At 38.3% G+C, this 16852-nt stretch overlaps 1 protein-coding gene across 1 annotated transcript; it reads left to right on the top strand.

Annotated features, from left to right (window-relative positions):
* Positions 1 to 455: 455 nt before the first annotated feature.
* On the top strand, positions 456 to 13843 carry fmnl1a (formin-like 1a). The gene is made up of 25 exons (XM_041968664.1): positions 456 to 1431; positions 4337 to 4420; positions 4751 to 4837; positions 4927 to 5000; positions 6052 to 6135; positions 6224 to 6367; positions 6883 to 6991; positions 7200 to 7276; positions 7361 to 7454; positions 7790 to 7864; positions 7960 to 8070; positions 9569 to 9718; positions 9837 to 9938; positions 10505 to 11114; positions 11207 to 11331; positions 11456 to 11658; positions 11772 to 12006; positions 12081 to 12149; positions 12229 to 12309; positions 12399 to 12528; positions 12620 to 12783; positions 12866 to 12967; positions 13045 to 13140; positions 13249 to 13363; positions 13470 to 13843. The coding sequence occupies exons 1-25, from the start codon at positions 1249 to 1251 to the stop codon at positions 13532 to 13534; spliced, it is 3369 nt and encodes a 1122-aa protein (XP_041824598.1). The 5' UTR covers positions 456 to 1248; the 3' UTR covers positions 13535 to 13843.
* The last annotated feature ends 3009 nt before the right edge of the window (positions 13844 to 16852 follow it).

The following is a 16852-nucleotide window of genomic DNA, read 5'->3' as shown; positions in this document are numbered from 1 at the left end:
TTGTGGAAAACGGTAACCATTCTAGGGTTATACCAAAATGCACCCCTTTCAAATATTGACAAAAATATATTTGTGATAGTTACTAAGAATGGTATTCACTATCTTAATAGATTAAGCTGTGTAGGAGTGAAAACTTTAGTCTTGAACGAAGTGCCTCAATGTAACATATAAAACATATAAAAATAAAATAGAAAGTATATAAAACGACATATAAATTAGGTTAATTTTGTTAGGTATAAATATGTATCCACTTAGTTAATTTAAGTTCACTGAGCCACTTTTAGAATTCCTGAATTCTATAAATTCAGATCAACGTTCACATGCAGTAAATCCTAGGAGGCCCCAAATGTAGCATCACAACATGGAGTACTTATCTTCAAACGCATAGGGCCGCTGTTTCACAACTCTTCACTGTGGCTGACAATTTTAAGGGTTAGTGTAGCAACTATATTCTGAAAGACATTAACAACCCACAATCATATGAAGGAAGATATTAGAGCAAATGTAACTCCAGGTTAAGGTAAAACAAGCATCTCCAGTGTAGAGATTTTGGGTTGATGGCTGAGTGAAGGAAATAATAATTTGGAACAATACACCAGCTGATGTAAATATTTTGTTTACTTAATCCTGCTTTCTTTCTGCTTATTTTCAGTCTGGTACCACTTAATGTTTGTCAGCATGTATTAATTGTATGCCTAACGGTTAACTTTGTTTATCTTCTGTACTGGTATCCACCCCAGGTTCTGCTGTCATACACAGGAAGTTACTCTTCTGCTTTTGTGCTTCTGTGGTTTCTGTCTGTGTTACATAGTGTGTCACACTCCCCTCTCCTTCCTCTCCTATAGCAGGCCTCTGTGCTTTACTAACCACAGAAGTTGTCAGTGAATGTAGAGAGTAGTTAGTAAGACACAGGTAAATCGTTTCATAGGCCTGAAAGGCCCTAAAAAGGCTTTTACCTTATTCTAAAAGGAAGGTTTTTTGCAGACAGAGAAGTTATTGATAGGGCAAACATGAGGACAGCCCTTCTTTTTTCTGCACCTACTCCATCCTCAGGACAGAAGAGGATTTAGTAAACGGGAGACTCGATGTATCTCACCTTGAAGGCCCAGGACTTAGTTTAATTTTGACCTTCTTGTTCTTGTTTTCTTGAGTGATCACCTGTTGTCACTCTGCTTTGGAATACGCTGATTTCTTAGTAGAAGAGGTTTGTGTAAAGCTTTCCTCCTGGATTACATTTGGAGATTAGTGATGGGGAATGCGGCTGCAGGGGGCTTGGAGCAGGAACCAGCTGAGGGGCGAGAGGCCAGGAACTCAGTCAGCACAGCTTCTACAATGAGTGACCCCACACCAACTGTGAAGAAGCAGCCGGCAGCCCCAAAACTTCCCATGCCACCAGAGGAGGAACTGGAGGAGCGCTTCAATGTGGTGCTGGTAAGTGGCTAAGGCAAACACCTTTACTGCATATGAAAACAAAGAGGCTATACTGGAAGGACTTGTAATTATGCAAGGGATTTGTAGGCACAGAAATATAAGACTGAGTAAAATTAATCAGCAATGATTAAAAGTTGCGCTGTCGAAAAACGTTTTTTACCAAGGTGAAAAACTAATTCTTGCCTTCTGTTTGATTTGAAAAGTTCATGCTGAGAACATGATGATTATTGCATGTAAGAGGTGCTGGCCCCAAGGGGAAGTTGAGCAATGCATTTACATGAAAGGGCATAGGACCGGAAAGCAAGTGTTTCACCATTCCTTCCACAGTCTTACAACAATTCAAATAACTTCAAAGCTTGTGATTGAAACTTAAAACACTAGAATTTAAATATATGTCATAAAGAGATTGTTATATAATATCCAGGAATTCAGGCCACTTTTGACTTTGGATTATTTGTGCTGCATATTTTTCTTAAGTAAAAAAAAACAAAAAAACAAAAAACACTTGTTTATTGAATATCTCTGAAGGCCAAAATGAACTTTTTATTTCATAGTTTGATCTAATTCACACAACTGTGTATAGATTGGCCCAAAAATTAGGTGTTCAGAACTTAGATGAGAAACTATGATATCATAGCAGTTAAGTTAGAATCAGAAAAAAAACTTTATCAGTCATATCAGGACAGGATGCTCTGTAAACACATCAATAGAACAGTATACCACATATATGATACAAAAACAATATGTCAAAGGTTAGATAGTGTTTTGTCCCTTTTTACATTTAATGCAAACAAAATTCTCCAAAAAGTTTAAAGAAGTTTGGAGAGCCACAACAAAAGACTAAAAAGGTGTATTATGCTGTAAAAACCCTGAGTTTTAGATCTGAAATTTGCAAAAGGTCAGTAACATGACGTAAGAGAAAAAAAAAACTGTTGTGGGTGTTTTCACCTTCTCTGGGCCTCATGCAAGACAGACTGAGGGGAATAAGACAAATGTCCAGTAGTCCTAAATAAAGAAAAGTAAACATATATATATATATATATATATATATATATATATATATGAATGACTGTATAATATAACAAAAAAATAAATGAATGAGCAAATAAAAAATTAAGCATGGCACTGAAGGTATATTTAAGCAACTGAAATCCTTTTACCTCCATTAGTTCTGTTAAAGAAGTGATGAAATAACACAAATGTAAACAACCTACCCAATTCAAACTTTTTGGGAAACTTTTTTTTGTTTTTTTCCCCCCTTTAGATCGTGAAAACCGTAACATTCTTCAGGTTTGACATTGGGTTTGTTGTCTTTATGCTACTTTCGGATAAATAGTTTACATAATTTGCAGATTAGTGAATCCTGTTTTTCCTGCTTTTCCTTTTCATTCCTATTGTAACACAGCATACCAACTTCTTATAGTAGCTCAGAGGCTTCTTATTGGTAATTTGTTCTTTACAGTGTAAAGCTGAGGAAAGCAGGATTGTTGTACTTTTCATAGATAAAAACCAAAATGCCAACAATTTTCAAACTATGAAATTCTACAACTCTAAAAGTTTTTTTTCAAGTTAAGTTTATACATTCTTATAAAGTTTGACACATGAATTCATTGCATGGCTATTTCACACAATCCAACAAAACTTGTTTGTTTTGTTTTGAGGTTACTTCAGAATCTGTGAAAAATAATGTTTTGTCAGATTTTGAATGAAGACAACTCCATGACTGCTGCACCCTCTCACAGGGATCATATGAGTAAATGACCTCACTTCCTTTTTCACCAAAATACTTCCAGTGTAAACTTAAACAACCACGAAGTGTAAGATTAGAGATTTTACATCTACACTCTACAAAAGAAATGATAGAAAGTTGACTTTCGTCTTCTTCATTTCTACATTGTTTGTCTCAACTAATCATGTTCTGGTTTTTCTTGTACCACAAACCACACAGCACGGCCACTCCTTTGCCCCACCAAGGATGGAGTTCAACTCCTCGGCACCAAAGCAACAGCCATTTCCGTTATGCATCTTTAAAAAGACGAAAAAGAAAGAAGTGTGAAAGAGAAACAGTAAGCTGTTTCTTGGGTGTACAAGGGTAGATTTAAAACCACACCCAAGACTGACTGAAATTATTTGTCTCAGTAAAGGATGTGTTTGGTATTTTGGATCAGGTGCAGAATCAGACTGTACGTCTGGTGGAGTTCATTGTGGAGATCTTACAGTGAATTGTGTAAAAATAAAATGTACTGTAAGTGTTCAGTCAGACTCCCCTTTTTGAGGGGTGTATTTAGTTATTAAGCCCTTTTAAAGGAGGAATAGCACTCATATCTGAAATCGGATATTTCTCTGTGCATCATTTTCCTGTAAGTCACATAGAAACTGTTCTTTTGACTTTTAATATCAAGAACATTGAATACCCGAATCAGCCTACAACTGAAAGACTGTGGAGGTGGGGGCTCTTCAACTCTCCCTAATTATGTATAGTTTATAGAAAATGAGTTGGTTTTAGTTAATGTATTAACAAAGATTGCAGACCGGTCAAACTGGTCATAGTGCCTTAAAACAAAAAAAAAGAAAAAATGTGTTTTTATAAAATGAGCTTAAATTAAATTAACAGAGGCTTTATCACAGTCAAAGATATTTGTTTTCGGATGCGTGCTATCCACTGACAACCGTCCGTACACACATGTAAACACTGAGTCATCGCTACTTCCAGCAGGTAGATACCGCCCCGCTTTTCACCGGAAGTGCATGTGTGGTTTTGTGCATTTTAATATCGTTGCATTAACAGGAAGGATGATGAAATTACAAGAGTTTGTCAGGAGAGAATTTTAAGAAAACATTGTCACAAGAACTTTTGTGTGTGTGTGTGTTGTTAAACAGTCTCCCCCTTTTTCTTCTGTTTCAGAGCTACATGAACTTGCCTCCTGATAAACTGAAGCTGTTGAGTCACTATGACAATGAAAAGAAATGGGAATTAGTCTGTGATCAGGTAAGAATTTGTTAAAACTATTTTAGTTACACAAAGATCAACACACGTCATCATGTCTCTGATAGGGAGTCACGCTCTTTGGCCTTTGCTTGATGTGAAGTACAAAAATACCCAAGGAAGGTTTATGTGGTGCATGCAGTGTCAAAACCTTGCAGCATAGTTTCTGTGGTGACAGCTGATATAGGCGTTGGCATGGAAACAGAAATTTGTGTCTTGATACATTTCTTGTACTAGGTAGCACAGACAGGAGCAGTTTCAGATGTTGCATTTAGGGGTTTCTGATTAAATGAATGGTTTTAAAAGCAAACATTTATTAACTTCTCCCACCAGGAGCGTTTCCAAGTCAAGAGTCCTCCATCCACTTACCTGACCAAGATCAAGAGCTTCTACCAAGATCAGGGGGGGGTGTCTCGCAGGGTCAGTGGAAAGCATCACTCAGTTTTACATTTAATCCAATACTCATTTTCTTATTTGAAGTCTTGAATTGATCTAATTTGCTGCTTTAGTTGAAGAAAAGGATCCAAGATGCAACTCAGGTCCTTAAAAACTTGGAAATCTCCCTTCGAACCAATCACATCGGGTGAGCATGTTTAATTGGATCAAGCTGTGTCTGATGTTTAGTCAGTTATTCAATGTTTAGTGTGTTTTCTGTACATTTTAGTGACTCCTTTCTATTTTTTATGGTCTTATGACAAATTTAATCGAGATTGCTTATTTTGGATTTTTCCTTTTATACGTTTTTTTTTTTTTAAATGTTTGTCTTATTCTTACCTACGTACTTACTTATTCTTTATGTAAATCAGTTTTTAGACATGATAGTCAGGAGAAAACTACAGTTTGTTCATTACCCCCATCTATCAACCAGCTGAACAGGTAGTGAAACCATTACCAATACTGACACTACATGCTGCCAATGCTGTACAGATACTAGTACTGCCAGAATGCAGCTACTAGAAAGATTCAGTCATTTTCTCTCACTTCAAAGCTTCAAAAGTAAAACTACTGTTGTCATTATTAAACATTTGTGGGTTTTGGGACTAATCAGACACCATGTTCTCTCTCTCTCTCTCTCTCTCTCTCTCTCTCTCTCTCTCTCTCTCTCTCTCTCTCTCTCTCCCTCTAGCACCATTTATTGTTTAAAAAATGTATAAATAAATTAAAAACTCCACTGGATTAACCACTTTCTCTAAGCAAGCTTGTTAACCTTTTTCTGAACTTTCTTAAGTCAAAATGAAATTCTTTAGAAAACAGAATAATTAGGTTTCTTTATTCTTCCTTTATAGTTTTTAAATACTATAGGGACATGAGTATTGCATGATCTGAAGTGTGAATAATCTAAAATATAATGTAAAAGCCACAAGGAAGCAGTAAAATAGCTTATTACTAGTTATTCAAGCCCAGCATTGTGGTATGAAACCATTAGCCATAAAAAGGGCTTTAACAGAAAACATAGTAGTGAGCTGAAGTTAGTAAGAGTGCTACTTGTGTCAGTCTTCTATCTTTCAGTGCAAGATTCTTACTAGTTCTACAGTTTTACGTTGAGTCTAGTCTAAGAACTGAGTAAATTTTTTTATGTGATGGCAAAATATTTGTCATAATTGCATAGTTTGCTGTGGTATTTCTGTCTGTAGATGGGCCCAGGAGTTTCTCAATGAGCAAAATAAAGGTTTGGATATTCTGGTGGAATACTTGTCTCATGCTCAAAGTGACACCTCGTGAGTACTGATAGAATACACAGCGTTAAGATCTGCTGGCACTCTGTGAAATTATTAATATCTGAGGCTGTATCTCTACACTTTTCAGATTTGATTTGGAGACTCTGGAAAACGGTGGCACCCTGTCAGACAGACAGAAGCCTGCAGAAAGATCAATGGAAGATTTGACCAAGAGCTCCAGCAGTGGTCATTCCCACGGGATGAGCAGAGCTGCTCGGGCACTGACCGTAAGGTAAGAAGTACTGGTCACAAAACACAGAGCTAGAAATCTGTTTTAGAAATCTATATAATGTCCTCAAATGCAGTGCTTTTTATGAGAGAGCTGTGTTAGAAGGAAACGTAACAAATAACTTCATAAAAGGGTGAGAAGATGATTAATTTTCCATTAGAATATGAAAAAAAAACTGTATAAGCCTCTGAAAAGTAATCAAAATGTCTTTACTTCATGACCATTCTACTGCTTGACAACTTCCTCTTAAAACAGACCACCGTGACAATTTCTTCAGTTTCTCATGCGTCTATTCATTCACATTCTTTGATTGTTCATTTGCACATTTTGTTCTTTATTTTCCTTCCGCCTAATGCTTTAATTTCAGCTGTCAAGCAGACATAATGTTCTTCTAAAATAGAGCTACATGTGGTTAACTGCTGCATTTCTCATTCTCACCTTTAAACTATTTGCACAAATAGTGGCATATTAGTTCAAAATATTTTTTATGTGTTCATATACGTGTTATCTGTTTGCAGAATAAGCTCCACCCTGGCAAACAAAATGCATAGGAAACCTCATTCACCCTACCAGAGAGATGATGTACACGTCTGCATTATGTGCCTGCGAGCCATCATGAATTACCAGGTAGAGCAAGTCTTTCACCTCATGCGTGCTTCCTTTTTGTGCCAGTGCCAGCAAGCTAAGTTCAAACAAAAATGTAATGCATATTTCTTTGTCAAGTCCAAAAGATCATGATATCTCAGCCTAAATACGATTTTTTTAATATAAGTTTTATAATTTAATCCATAGAATGGCTTTTAATCAGCGGTTTCTGTCTTGCTTCTGCTTTTAGTCTGGTTTTAACCTGGTGATGACTCACCCACGCTGTGTGAATGAGATCACCCTCAGTCTCAACAGCAAGAATCCCAGGTGAGTGCAAAGGTGGGTGAGACAAAGTGTGTGTTAACTGTCTGTCTGTATCCACATCTAACCGCTCCTCCTCTGCTGGGACAGGACCAAAGCTCTTGTGTTGGAGTTGCTGGCTGCTGTGTGTCTCGTTAGAGGAGGGCACGACATCATTCTTTCTGCTTTTGACAACTTTAAGGAGGTGAAATTTGTGTTTTTTTAAATGGTCATTTCACCATATTGCAATGGCTGCATGTAACTTCTGCTGTTTGGTCATCCCATTGTTGCACACTTCCTCTCATACGTTACTCATCCCAAGAGTTTCTGTTCTCACATGCACTGTTGTCATATTTTTAGCACATGTATAACAGTCACACATGAGTGCATAAAGTCTTTACTTAAGGGGCAGCTGTATACTATGTGTAATTTTCCCCTGAGTTTGGGTATTACTCAGAAAAATATAAAATTTGCTCTTACGTCTCCTTTTGGGAAACAGTAAAAATGCATATTTGAATAAGGTCTTATTTTTTCTCTTAGGTGAGCAAAGAAAAGAACCGCTTTGAGAAGTTAATGGAGTACTTCATCCATGATGACAACAACATTGACTTCATGGTAGGACCACAGATTTACCACCTGTTCCACTCGATGCAGAAGCACAAATGGACTCCATGTAACTGAGATTTGACTGTAATTATGTTTGGCTGCAGGTGGCCTGCATGCAGTTCATAAATATTGTGGTCCATTCGGTGGAGAACATGAACTTCCGTGTCCACCTGCAGTACGAGTTCACTCACCTTGGATTAGACAAGTATCTGGAGGTAAGTGTGTTAAAAAAAATCAATTGTGGTGTAAACCGATCCCTCCAAAAGTTGAACATTTAAAATAACTTCAGTAAGTATTCCTAATATAATGTGTCAGTTGACGCATTATTTGCAGATAGGTGATGAACTTCCGGGGGATTTTCAAGTAAATCTGCAGCTCTTCTTGTCTTTGGGGAGCCTCATAATAACTCACAAGTCTTGGTTTAAGCTGCGCCTCCCTCATGTCTCAATCTAATGTTTTGGTTGTCTGTCTCTAGCAGAGTTTTTGACTGTGGTAGATTTGTTAAGATATAAACACTTTTTAATTTTACCACACCATCTGCCTGGCACCAGACCAGAAACTAAGGGTAAATAATTTGACAAATATAAAGTCAGATTTTCAATTTGGCTATTTCATTGAAAGATATTTGCTCATCTTGAATTTGATGGCAGCAACATGATCAAAGAAAGCTGGAACAGAGCCATTTTACCACCTTTCAGCATCTCCTCAAAGACTGAGGAGACGGGTTACCGGACCTTTGGGAGAGGCATATTGTTCCGATGTACTGTAGGATTCTAGATGCTGACCAGGCCTGGATTTTCTATGTATTTTGTGTTTGATGACTGCAGGCAGGCCAGTACCTGGTCTCTTTCACCACAAAGCCATGGTGGTGTAAAAGATGCAATATGTTGTTTAGCACTGTTTGGCAGAAATATGCAAGAGAAAAGATGCCATCTGGATAAGAGCGTATGTTGCTGTAAAGCCTGTATATATTTTTCAGTTGAGATGAGGACTGCAGGATGTCTGGATCTTGCTCACATATGGCTTCTTTTTTGCATGATAGAGTATTAATTTAAATTTGTGGATGGAAGTACAATCAGCGCTCACAGAGGATGATTTCTGAAAGCGTTCCAGATCTCATGCAGTGATTAATTGCATAGATGCCTGCAACCCCTGGAGTATTTTTGATATTATGCTATTTAGATTATGGATATTTTTAAAAATATTTTATTACAGTTTTACATTAAAGAATCTTATTCTAACATTTCTCCACAAATTGCAGATACACTTCTTTGCATTTCGCTGGACCTTGCCCCATCTTTCCCTTTGACAGACTTCATGAGGTTTTTTTTTTTAATACCCACTGAGCTTACTGACCTGTTTCTAATTAGTTGCAACACATTTTTTATAGCCTTTTTTTATTTTTATTTTATCCCGGTCCCAACTTTTTTATGTTAGGTGAGATAATAATTCTTCAAGAAAAGGTTAAATGTCTAAATTTCAACATTTGATGTTTTATTATCTCTATAGTGAATAAAATATTATCTTATAAGATGTACAAATAATTATATTGTATTCTTATTTGCATTTTGACACAGTGTCCCAGTTTTTCTTTTTTAATTTGGGATTGTATCTAATTACTATAAACATGCAGTAAATGCATTATTTTATAGAACACTTTTTTATGATTAAACATTTATTCCTGTAATTTTTTTCCATGTTATTGTGCATTAGAGTTTGAAAGATACGGAAAGCGAGAAGCTTCACGTCCAGATCCAGGCCTACCTGGACAATGTGTTAGATGTAGGAGCTCTGCTGGAGGATGCTGAAAACAGAGGAGGGGTACTGGAGCATGTGGATGAACTACAGGAGCACAACATACAGGTCAGAAATAAAATAAGGGAATAGAGGACTCTTAATGCACAAAAAAACACTTTTGTGTTGCAGTGAGTCTGGTGTGTGAAGTCACAATAAAGATGTTTATGTGTGTGTTGTGTTACAGCTGAATGCCCGGCTTCAGGACATTGAAAATCAGACTGGAGAGAGAATATCTGAACTTGAAACTCAGCTCATGCAGGCCACCAAGGAGGCTGAGCTGCTCAAAGTAAGTGTAGTCTTTTAATGAGAGTTTAATAAGATTAACAAGCTAGTGAAGGTGTGCTGTTATCATTGTTAGTTTTTTAAATCAGGTCATTAATGTTGAAAGTCAATTTGACTTAATAGTTTTAATAGAAATTAAAAATCTAATTATCTTGAGTATGAAATAAAAGATGAGAGCATTTGTACCTGTTAATTAAATCTGTAAATTACCTTGCAATTCTCTCTGTGTTAATGACAGAACCTGGGGGTGGTAATGTTATCCCTTTTGTCCAGAGAGAAGTATCAGGAGCTAATGGAAAGATTTGGAAAGCAAAAGTTTTCAACAAAGTGTGGATGAAACATTTAGATTAAAAGTAGGCTGGATTATAGGTTTTATTGCAGCAGTGATGTAATGGTTTGCCATGAATCCTGGGTGAATCTTTACCTGTGATCTAACCTTTCATCTTGTTTTGTTCAGTATTACATCCTGCTTTGTGTATTATTTTAATCAGTAAAAGCCTTAAGATGTTCGTACTGTATTCTGATTGTGAGGTAAGTCAGGTTCATAGTTCTGTATTTTGTGTGGTGCAGGAAAGCCTACGAGAATCGTGCACCCAGGTTAGCTCTTTGCAGCAAAGAGAAAGAGAGCGGGAGCTGGACAGGGAGAGGGAGAAGGACAGGGAGCGTCTGACCACCTCCGTCAACCAGTCGCCTTCCGAGCTGGAGCAGAAGATCCAGGAGCTGCAGGAGAAGGGGCTGATTCGACTGGGACGAAACCCCTCAGGAGGTCTGGACATCCAGGTTGTGCCTGTCACAGTGGTCGAATACGTCCAAAGCCCACCCTCAACCACCCAACCCACCACTCCTGGCTCAGCTGATACTACCTCCACAGCATCCATCATCCCTCCCCCACCTCCTCCTCCTCCTCCTGGTGGTTCAGTGCCTGCAGCACCTCCTCAACCAGGAGCTGGGTCTGTTGCACCCCCTCCTCCTCCTCCTCCTCCTCCTCCACCGCCCGGAGCAGGTCCACCTCCTCCACCTCCTCCTCCTCCACCAGGTGCTGGACCCCCACCTCCTCCTCCTCTTCCAGGCACTGGACCCCCACCGCCGCCTCCGCCGCCTGGTGCTGGTCCACCACCTCCACCTCCACCACCCGGTGGTGGACCCCCACCACCTCCTGGAGCACCAGACCAGCATTCTGGTAAGGGAGTTGATGTAAATCTGTGAAGAACTACAAAGCTGAGCTGCAGAAATGGTGTTTGACCAGTTTTTCTTGTTTTTGTGTTTCTCCAGGACTTAAAAGCAAGAAACCCATTCAGACCAAGTTCAGGATGCCTTTGTTAAACTGGCAGGCTTTAAAACCCAACCAGGTTACAGGCACAGTCTTCAACGAGCTGGACGATGAGCAGATCTTAGGGGTGAGATCCTCAAATATCCACACACAGTGCCCACTATATCCTGACAGAAAACAAATGTTTTGATCTGAACCATGAAAAATAACTTATTTTTCTCCTTCTCTGGCTTTCACTCTGTCTATATCAGGAGTTGAACATGGAGATTTTTGAGGAGCAGTTCAAGACTAGAGCTCAGGGTAATTCAGTAGATATGTCAAAGGTCAAGAAAAAGAATGTCCAAAAGGCCCCCACCAAGACATCCTTGATTGATGCCAACAAGGCCAAGAATCTGGCAATTACTCTACGCAAGGGAGGAATGAGCCCATCTGCTATCTGTACAGCTATTAAGACGTATGTGCTTCTGCTGGATTATTGACTTTCCTCCTCATAAAGATACTCATCCTGTCTCTTCAGTACTTTTTTCACAGTCATGCATACCTTAATCCTGATTCTTTTCTGTACAGGTATGACCAGCAGTCGTTGTCCATAGACTTCTTGGAACTGCTTGAACCCTTCATACCATCAGACTTTGAGATGAAGCTTCTGGCTAACTATGAGAAAGAAGGCCGTCCGCTGGAGGAGCTGACTGACGAAGACCAGTTTATTTTACACTTTGGAAAGATTCCTCGTCTCAACCAGCGAATAAACACTCTCACCTTCATGGGCAACTTCCCAGACACAGTCAAACGCCTGCAGCCGGTCAGTTTTAGATTTTTAGATTTAGCTGGAAGAGATTTTATTCTGATATGCTAATGATTTTACTTCTTCCACAGCAACTGAACTCTATCATTGCTGCGTCCATGTCTATCAAGTCCTCAGTCAAACTGAAAAAGATCTTAGAAGTAAGTAAAACTAAATACAAGTAGCAGTGTAGCTTCTAAATGTGTGATTTTGCTCTTCATCTCTTGTGTTCCCTTTCAGATTGTTCTTGCCTTTGGTAACTATATGAACAGCAGTAAAAGAGGTGCAGCTTACGGTTTCAGGCTACAGAGTCTGGACCTTGTAAGTAGCTTTTGTTTGTAGATTTTCTTTCTATGTTATTGCACCCTGTGTTGTTTTAATCAGATTTCTCGCTGTTTTTTATGTTTCAGCTGTTGGAGACTAAATCCACTGACCGCACACAGACTCTACTTCAGTTCATCACCAACATCATTCAGGATAAATACTCTGATTTGGCCAACTTCCACACTGACCTTCACTTCGTAGACAAAGCAGCTCTTGGTACACACACATGCACACATTCAGGCTGGCGAGACATGCAGTATGTAATTCATTTAGGAAATGTGTTAACTTGTTTAGATTTCTTTTATAGTATCCCTGGACAGCATTCTGCAAGACATCCGCTCATTAGAGAGAGGAATGGAGATGACCAAGAAGGAGTTTCTGGTGCAGGATGACTGCCCTGTGCTGAAGGAATTCATCAAAACAAACAGCGAGCAGCTTGAAACTTTGATCAAAGACAGCAAGACAGCACAGGTCGGTCTTTAACTAAACACTTCATCAGCTCTCAGAAACACACCATATTTTCACACACATGCATTCGCTGTTCTTTCTCCAGGAAGCTTATGCTGCTGTGGTGGAGTATTTCGGAGAGAACCCCAAAACCACTCAGCCTTCCATGTTTTTCCCCTTGTTTTGGCGCTTCATTAAAGCCTATAAGGTGAGTATGCTTCTCATATTTATTTGTTATGATCAGTTCATTGCATGCTAACATTTTTTTCTCATGATTGACAATAGACAGCACAGCAAGAGATTGAGCAGAAGAAGAAGACTGAAAGCGAGAGCCATGAGGTAAAAGAGTCACCGTCTCCAAATAAGCCTGGAGTGCAAAAGGTAAAAAAAAAAAAAAAAAGAAAAAGAAAAATCTGTATAATCTTTCTAAGACATAACATTCAGTCTCTTCATAAATGGAAAATAACTTTAATGTTGGACATTTTCCAGGGCCCCATGATGCCTAAGATGCCTCAGATGGACCTGATCGCAGAGCTGAAGAAGAGGCAGGTGAAACCTCCAGTACGTGAGGGGAAGGATGGTGCTCTAGAAGACATCATTACAGGTACTGTAATGCAATGATTACAAGAGTTTTTACATTTTAAGTCGTACTTTGGATATTTCATGTCCACTACTGCTATGTCAGTTTGTCTTTGCTTGCTCTTCCTCAGATTTGAGGAACACACCATACAGGCGGACAGATGGTCGCCGGCCAGCACAACGCCAGGACACTTAAACCACTTCTGGTCGAGAATTTTTCCTACAAATGTAACTGGAATCACAATCAAACATACACACAAATTAAAAAGCTATAAAATGTGCTGTACATACAACATATAAAAGCATAGTGTGGAATAATATTTTAGTATAAACTTACACTGTAAATAAAGTGGAGAGACTTCTTAAACAAAATACAGTTCACTATTTTGATTCCAAATATTAGCAATGTATTTCTGTGGTACCTCAATGGGTTTGTATGTTCCAGCTATTATTGTTATTATTATTATTATTATTATACATTTGCCAATTAAATAAGGAAAAAGAAGTGAGGTCATGTCTTTCTTTTATAGTATTTTTTTGTGTCTTTGTTTTTGTTTCATTTGAATAAATTTGAATCAAAAACTGCATCATGTGAGGGCGTAAAGTCATGAAAGCAGCAAATATAAAGCAAGATCAGACTGTACAAGAGAGCTGCACTTTATTGGACACACAATCACAGCAAATTATGTACAAAAGAAGGCAGGTTCAACTGCCTGTTGTCTTCTCACAGGAAAAACACACACATTTCTCACAGAATATCGTGGCATCCACACTGATAAATTAGTTTCTTTAGTATCAGTAGGTGTTTAGATTTATATATCATTATATCATAGATCTATTTTCTGTATTATTCTTGTTCTTATATCACACTACTCTACAAATGGGAGAATCACTCTGTGGAAAGAGTACGTCTTCACTGGTGACTTCTCTGGTCAGGGTGCGTTCCAGCATTCGGATTCCTAGACGTTCAACACTCTCCGCCACTATCGTCATCATCACATAACTTCACAGAAAGACTGAACATGCCTGTGTCACAGATACCAAAATAATGTGCCATTCTTCATGTTTGTAAACCTCTAACACAGAACCACTTCTTCTCTATTTCTTTCTCATATTTTTGAGAAAACACGTAGACAACATTTTTTTTTTAAATCAACTGCACCGTGCGTTTGCTTGAGACTATACATGCATTGTTGTGTATATACCTTTGTACCCATCATTTTAGTTTATTAAGAAAACATCTTTTGGACATAACAATTTGTTGAACTGGCTAGGAATGACTCGGCCTATTTACAAGTCAATTTTGTTTTTCTATTTTTGATGCCAAGATTTGTGAACATCCACACATCCATGTAAAAATCTCATAAACATACTATAGACTGTAAATTCATTATTTAAAGAAAATATACAATGGCAAAAGAAAAGATATTTTAAATCTATTCAACACTGTATTATTCCCACATTAATTCATCTCAGTGGCTTTTACAACTTTGAAAGTTTAACTCAACTGCTACATAAAGACACAAACTGCAGCATTATAAGCAAAAAAAAAAAAAAAAAAAGTACATCCACCTGTTGTCTGAACTCTTCTGCACTGATCCTCCATATTGCCGCCATCTTTGCTCAGAGAAAAATTAAAGCCAAGTAACTCTTTTATCAAAGCAGCGAGGCCTCATTTGACGCTTTTGGGCCCATTTCACAGCACAACATCTGTGATTCTTATCATCTTCAGCATCACTAACACAGCAGGAATAATAAAAACCGAATGGGCTGAAACCAGAAAAAGAAAGACAAACCACTCAAATTAAAATGATAGTAGCAAAATAAGCTCCTACAAGCAGGCACCGTTCCAGCATCCTCCACTTGAGCTAAAGGTGCAGATAAACTGGACGAGCATTTTTAAGGACAAGCCTTATACAAGTGAAAATTACATAATATCTAACTCAGTGTTTGTAAAGAAAAATCCTAAAATTTCAAAATGAGCTTCTGTGTATATTACAGAATCTAACAGCTATCTATACAGATATTTTAAACAAATATAAAAATGTTCTGCATATGAATAAATAATCTGTGTGAAATGTAATATCTCTCTTAATGAATTAAAAAAGAAAAATCTGTACAAAATGGTCACTAATATATAAAACAGAAGAGATGATGACATTTTACAGTGTATAATTTAATCTAGGCCTAAATATATATATATGTATATATATATATGTATATCACATTTTTTTCACAATTATATCATACACGAACATCTCACTTAGATATATTTATATATGTATAGTTCTCCTGTTTCATTTCAAGTTTGCATGAGATTTTCTGATTGCCAGACGTCCACTGAGTGTGTTCGACATGCCTGAAGCCTACGGCCATGTTGAAATCACAGCCTGCCAACACTTGTCTTAAAAAAAAAAAAAAAAGAAAGTCAAGGGCATTGTCACACACTGGAGGTGGTGGTGGTGCGGCGGGGGGTGTCTGTCTCCAACTTTACTTAAGGGAAAACTACCAAGCGAGCATACTTCCTCCCAAACACTCACCAGATGCACATGCAGCAGATTTAACTTGAAGGGTTATGGATTTGAGAGTGGAACAGTGTGAGTAAGTGAATTTCTTTCATTTGACTTCACCACATAAGAAACCCAAAGGGCTTGAACCAGCTTGGCAGATCTACAGAGTACCCAGGGTCGAGGCTTAATTCGCTGCTCTGTGAGTTTGCAGCTTTGCACACTGTTATAGAGCTCAGGGTCAGTCTAGTCCAGCGCCACTGAAAACTGACACACTCTGCATTACAAGTGCTGATTTCCTTTTTCGGTGAAAAAAATGGGAACAAACCAGTTCTCTCTTAGCTTCTTTGGGTAAAAGTTCTGTCTGTGCTGTTGTGATCTAATACTGCAATACTAGATCATCTGCAGATTTCTGGCAAGAGTCTTACAGGCACTGGGAAAAACATGGTAACAGGTCCTTGTAGACAAACAGGCAAGAGTATGTCAAAGGCAAAGAGCACTACCGTGGTAAAACTAAGTGTGCCAATTAGATATTGCACTGATTGTTTGTAATTGAGGCCCATCAGAAATTGTTCTAGAATAAGTGATTTTATTAGTGAGACACCAGTAAACTGAAAGTGACTGGGAAAGAACATCTGATTAGTGTCTCTCTGTCAAGCCCATCCTCACATCTCTTCAGGTTTCTTATATCACATGCGCTCTCATGGAGACAGAGCGAGTCAAAGCCAGCCCTATTAAAGTAGCCTTCAAACTAATCCCATCTCCTCACGCTGTCAACTCTTTGACACAAGCCCCTCTTGCACACGTTTTAATCTCAGTGTCACAAAGAGTCGATTTCACACAGTCATTCTGGTGAACAGCAGGTAAGAAACACTTTGTCTGCGACTGTCTGTTTGAACTCGTCTCCTTCAGCCACGATGCAAACACTCAAGGCAGGCGGCTTCGGAATAGTTCATTTCTATCATAACTCCAGCTGCTGTCACAGAGAAGCACCAAGCTGCTTTAAT

The sequence above is a fragment of the Melanotaenia boesemani genome, chromosome 2, assembly GCF_017639745.1.
Source record: "Melanotaenia boesemani isolate fMelBoe1 chromosome 2, fMelBoe1.pri, whole genome shotgun sequence".
In the NCBI taxonomy this organism is placed as follows: domain Eukaryota; kingdom Metazoa; phylum Chordata; class Actinopteri; order Atheriniformes; family Melanotaeniidae; genus Melanotaenia; species Melanotaenia boesemani.
The sequence above is the reverse complement of the archived record's forward strand: the minus strand, read 5'-3'. Positions and strand labels throughout refer to the sequence as shown.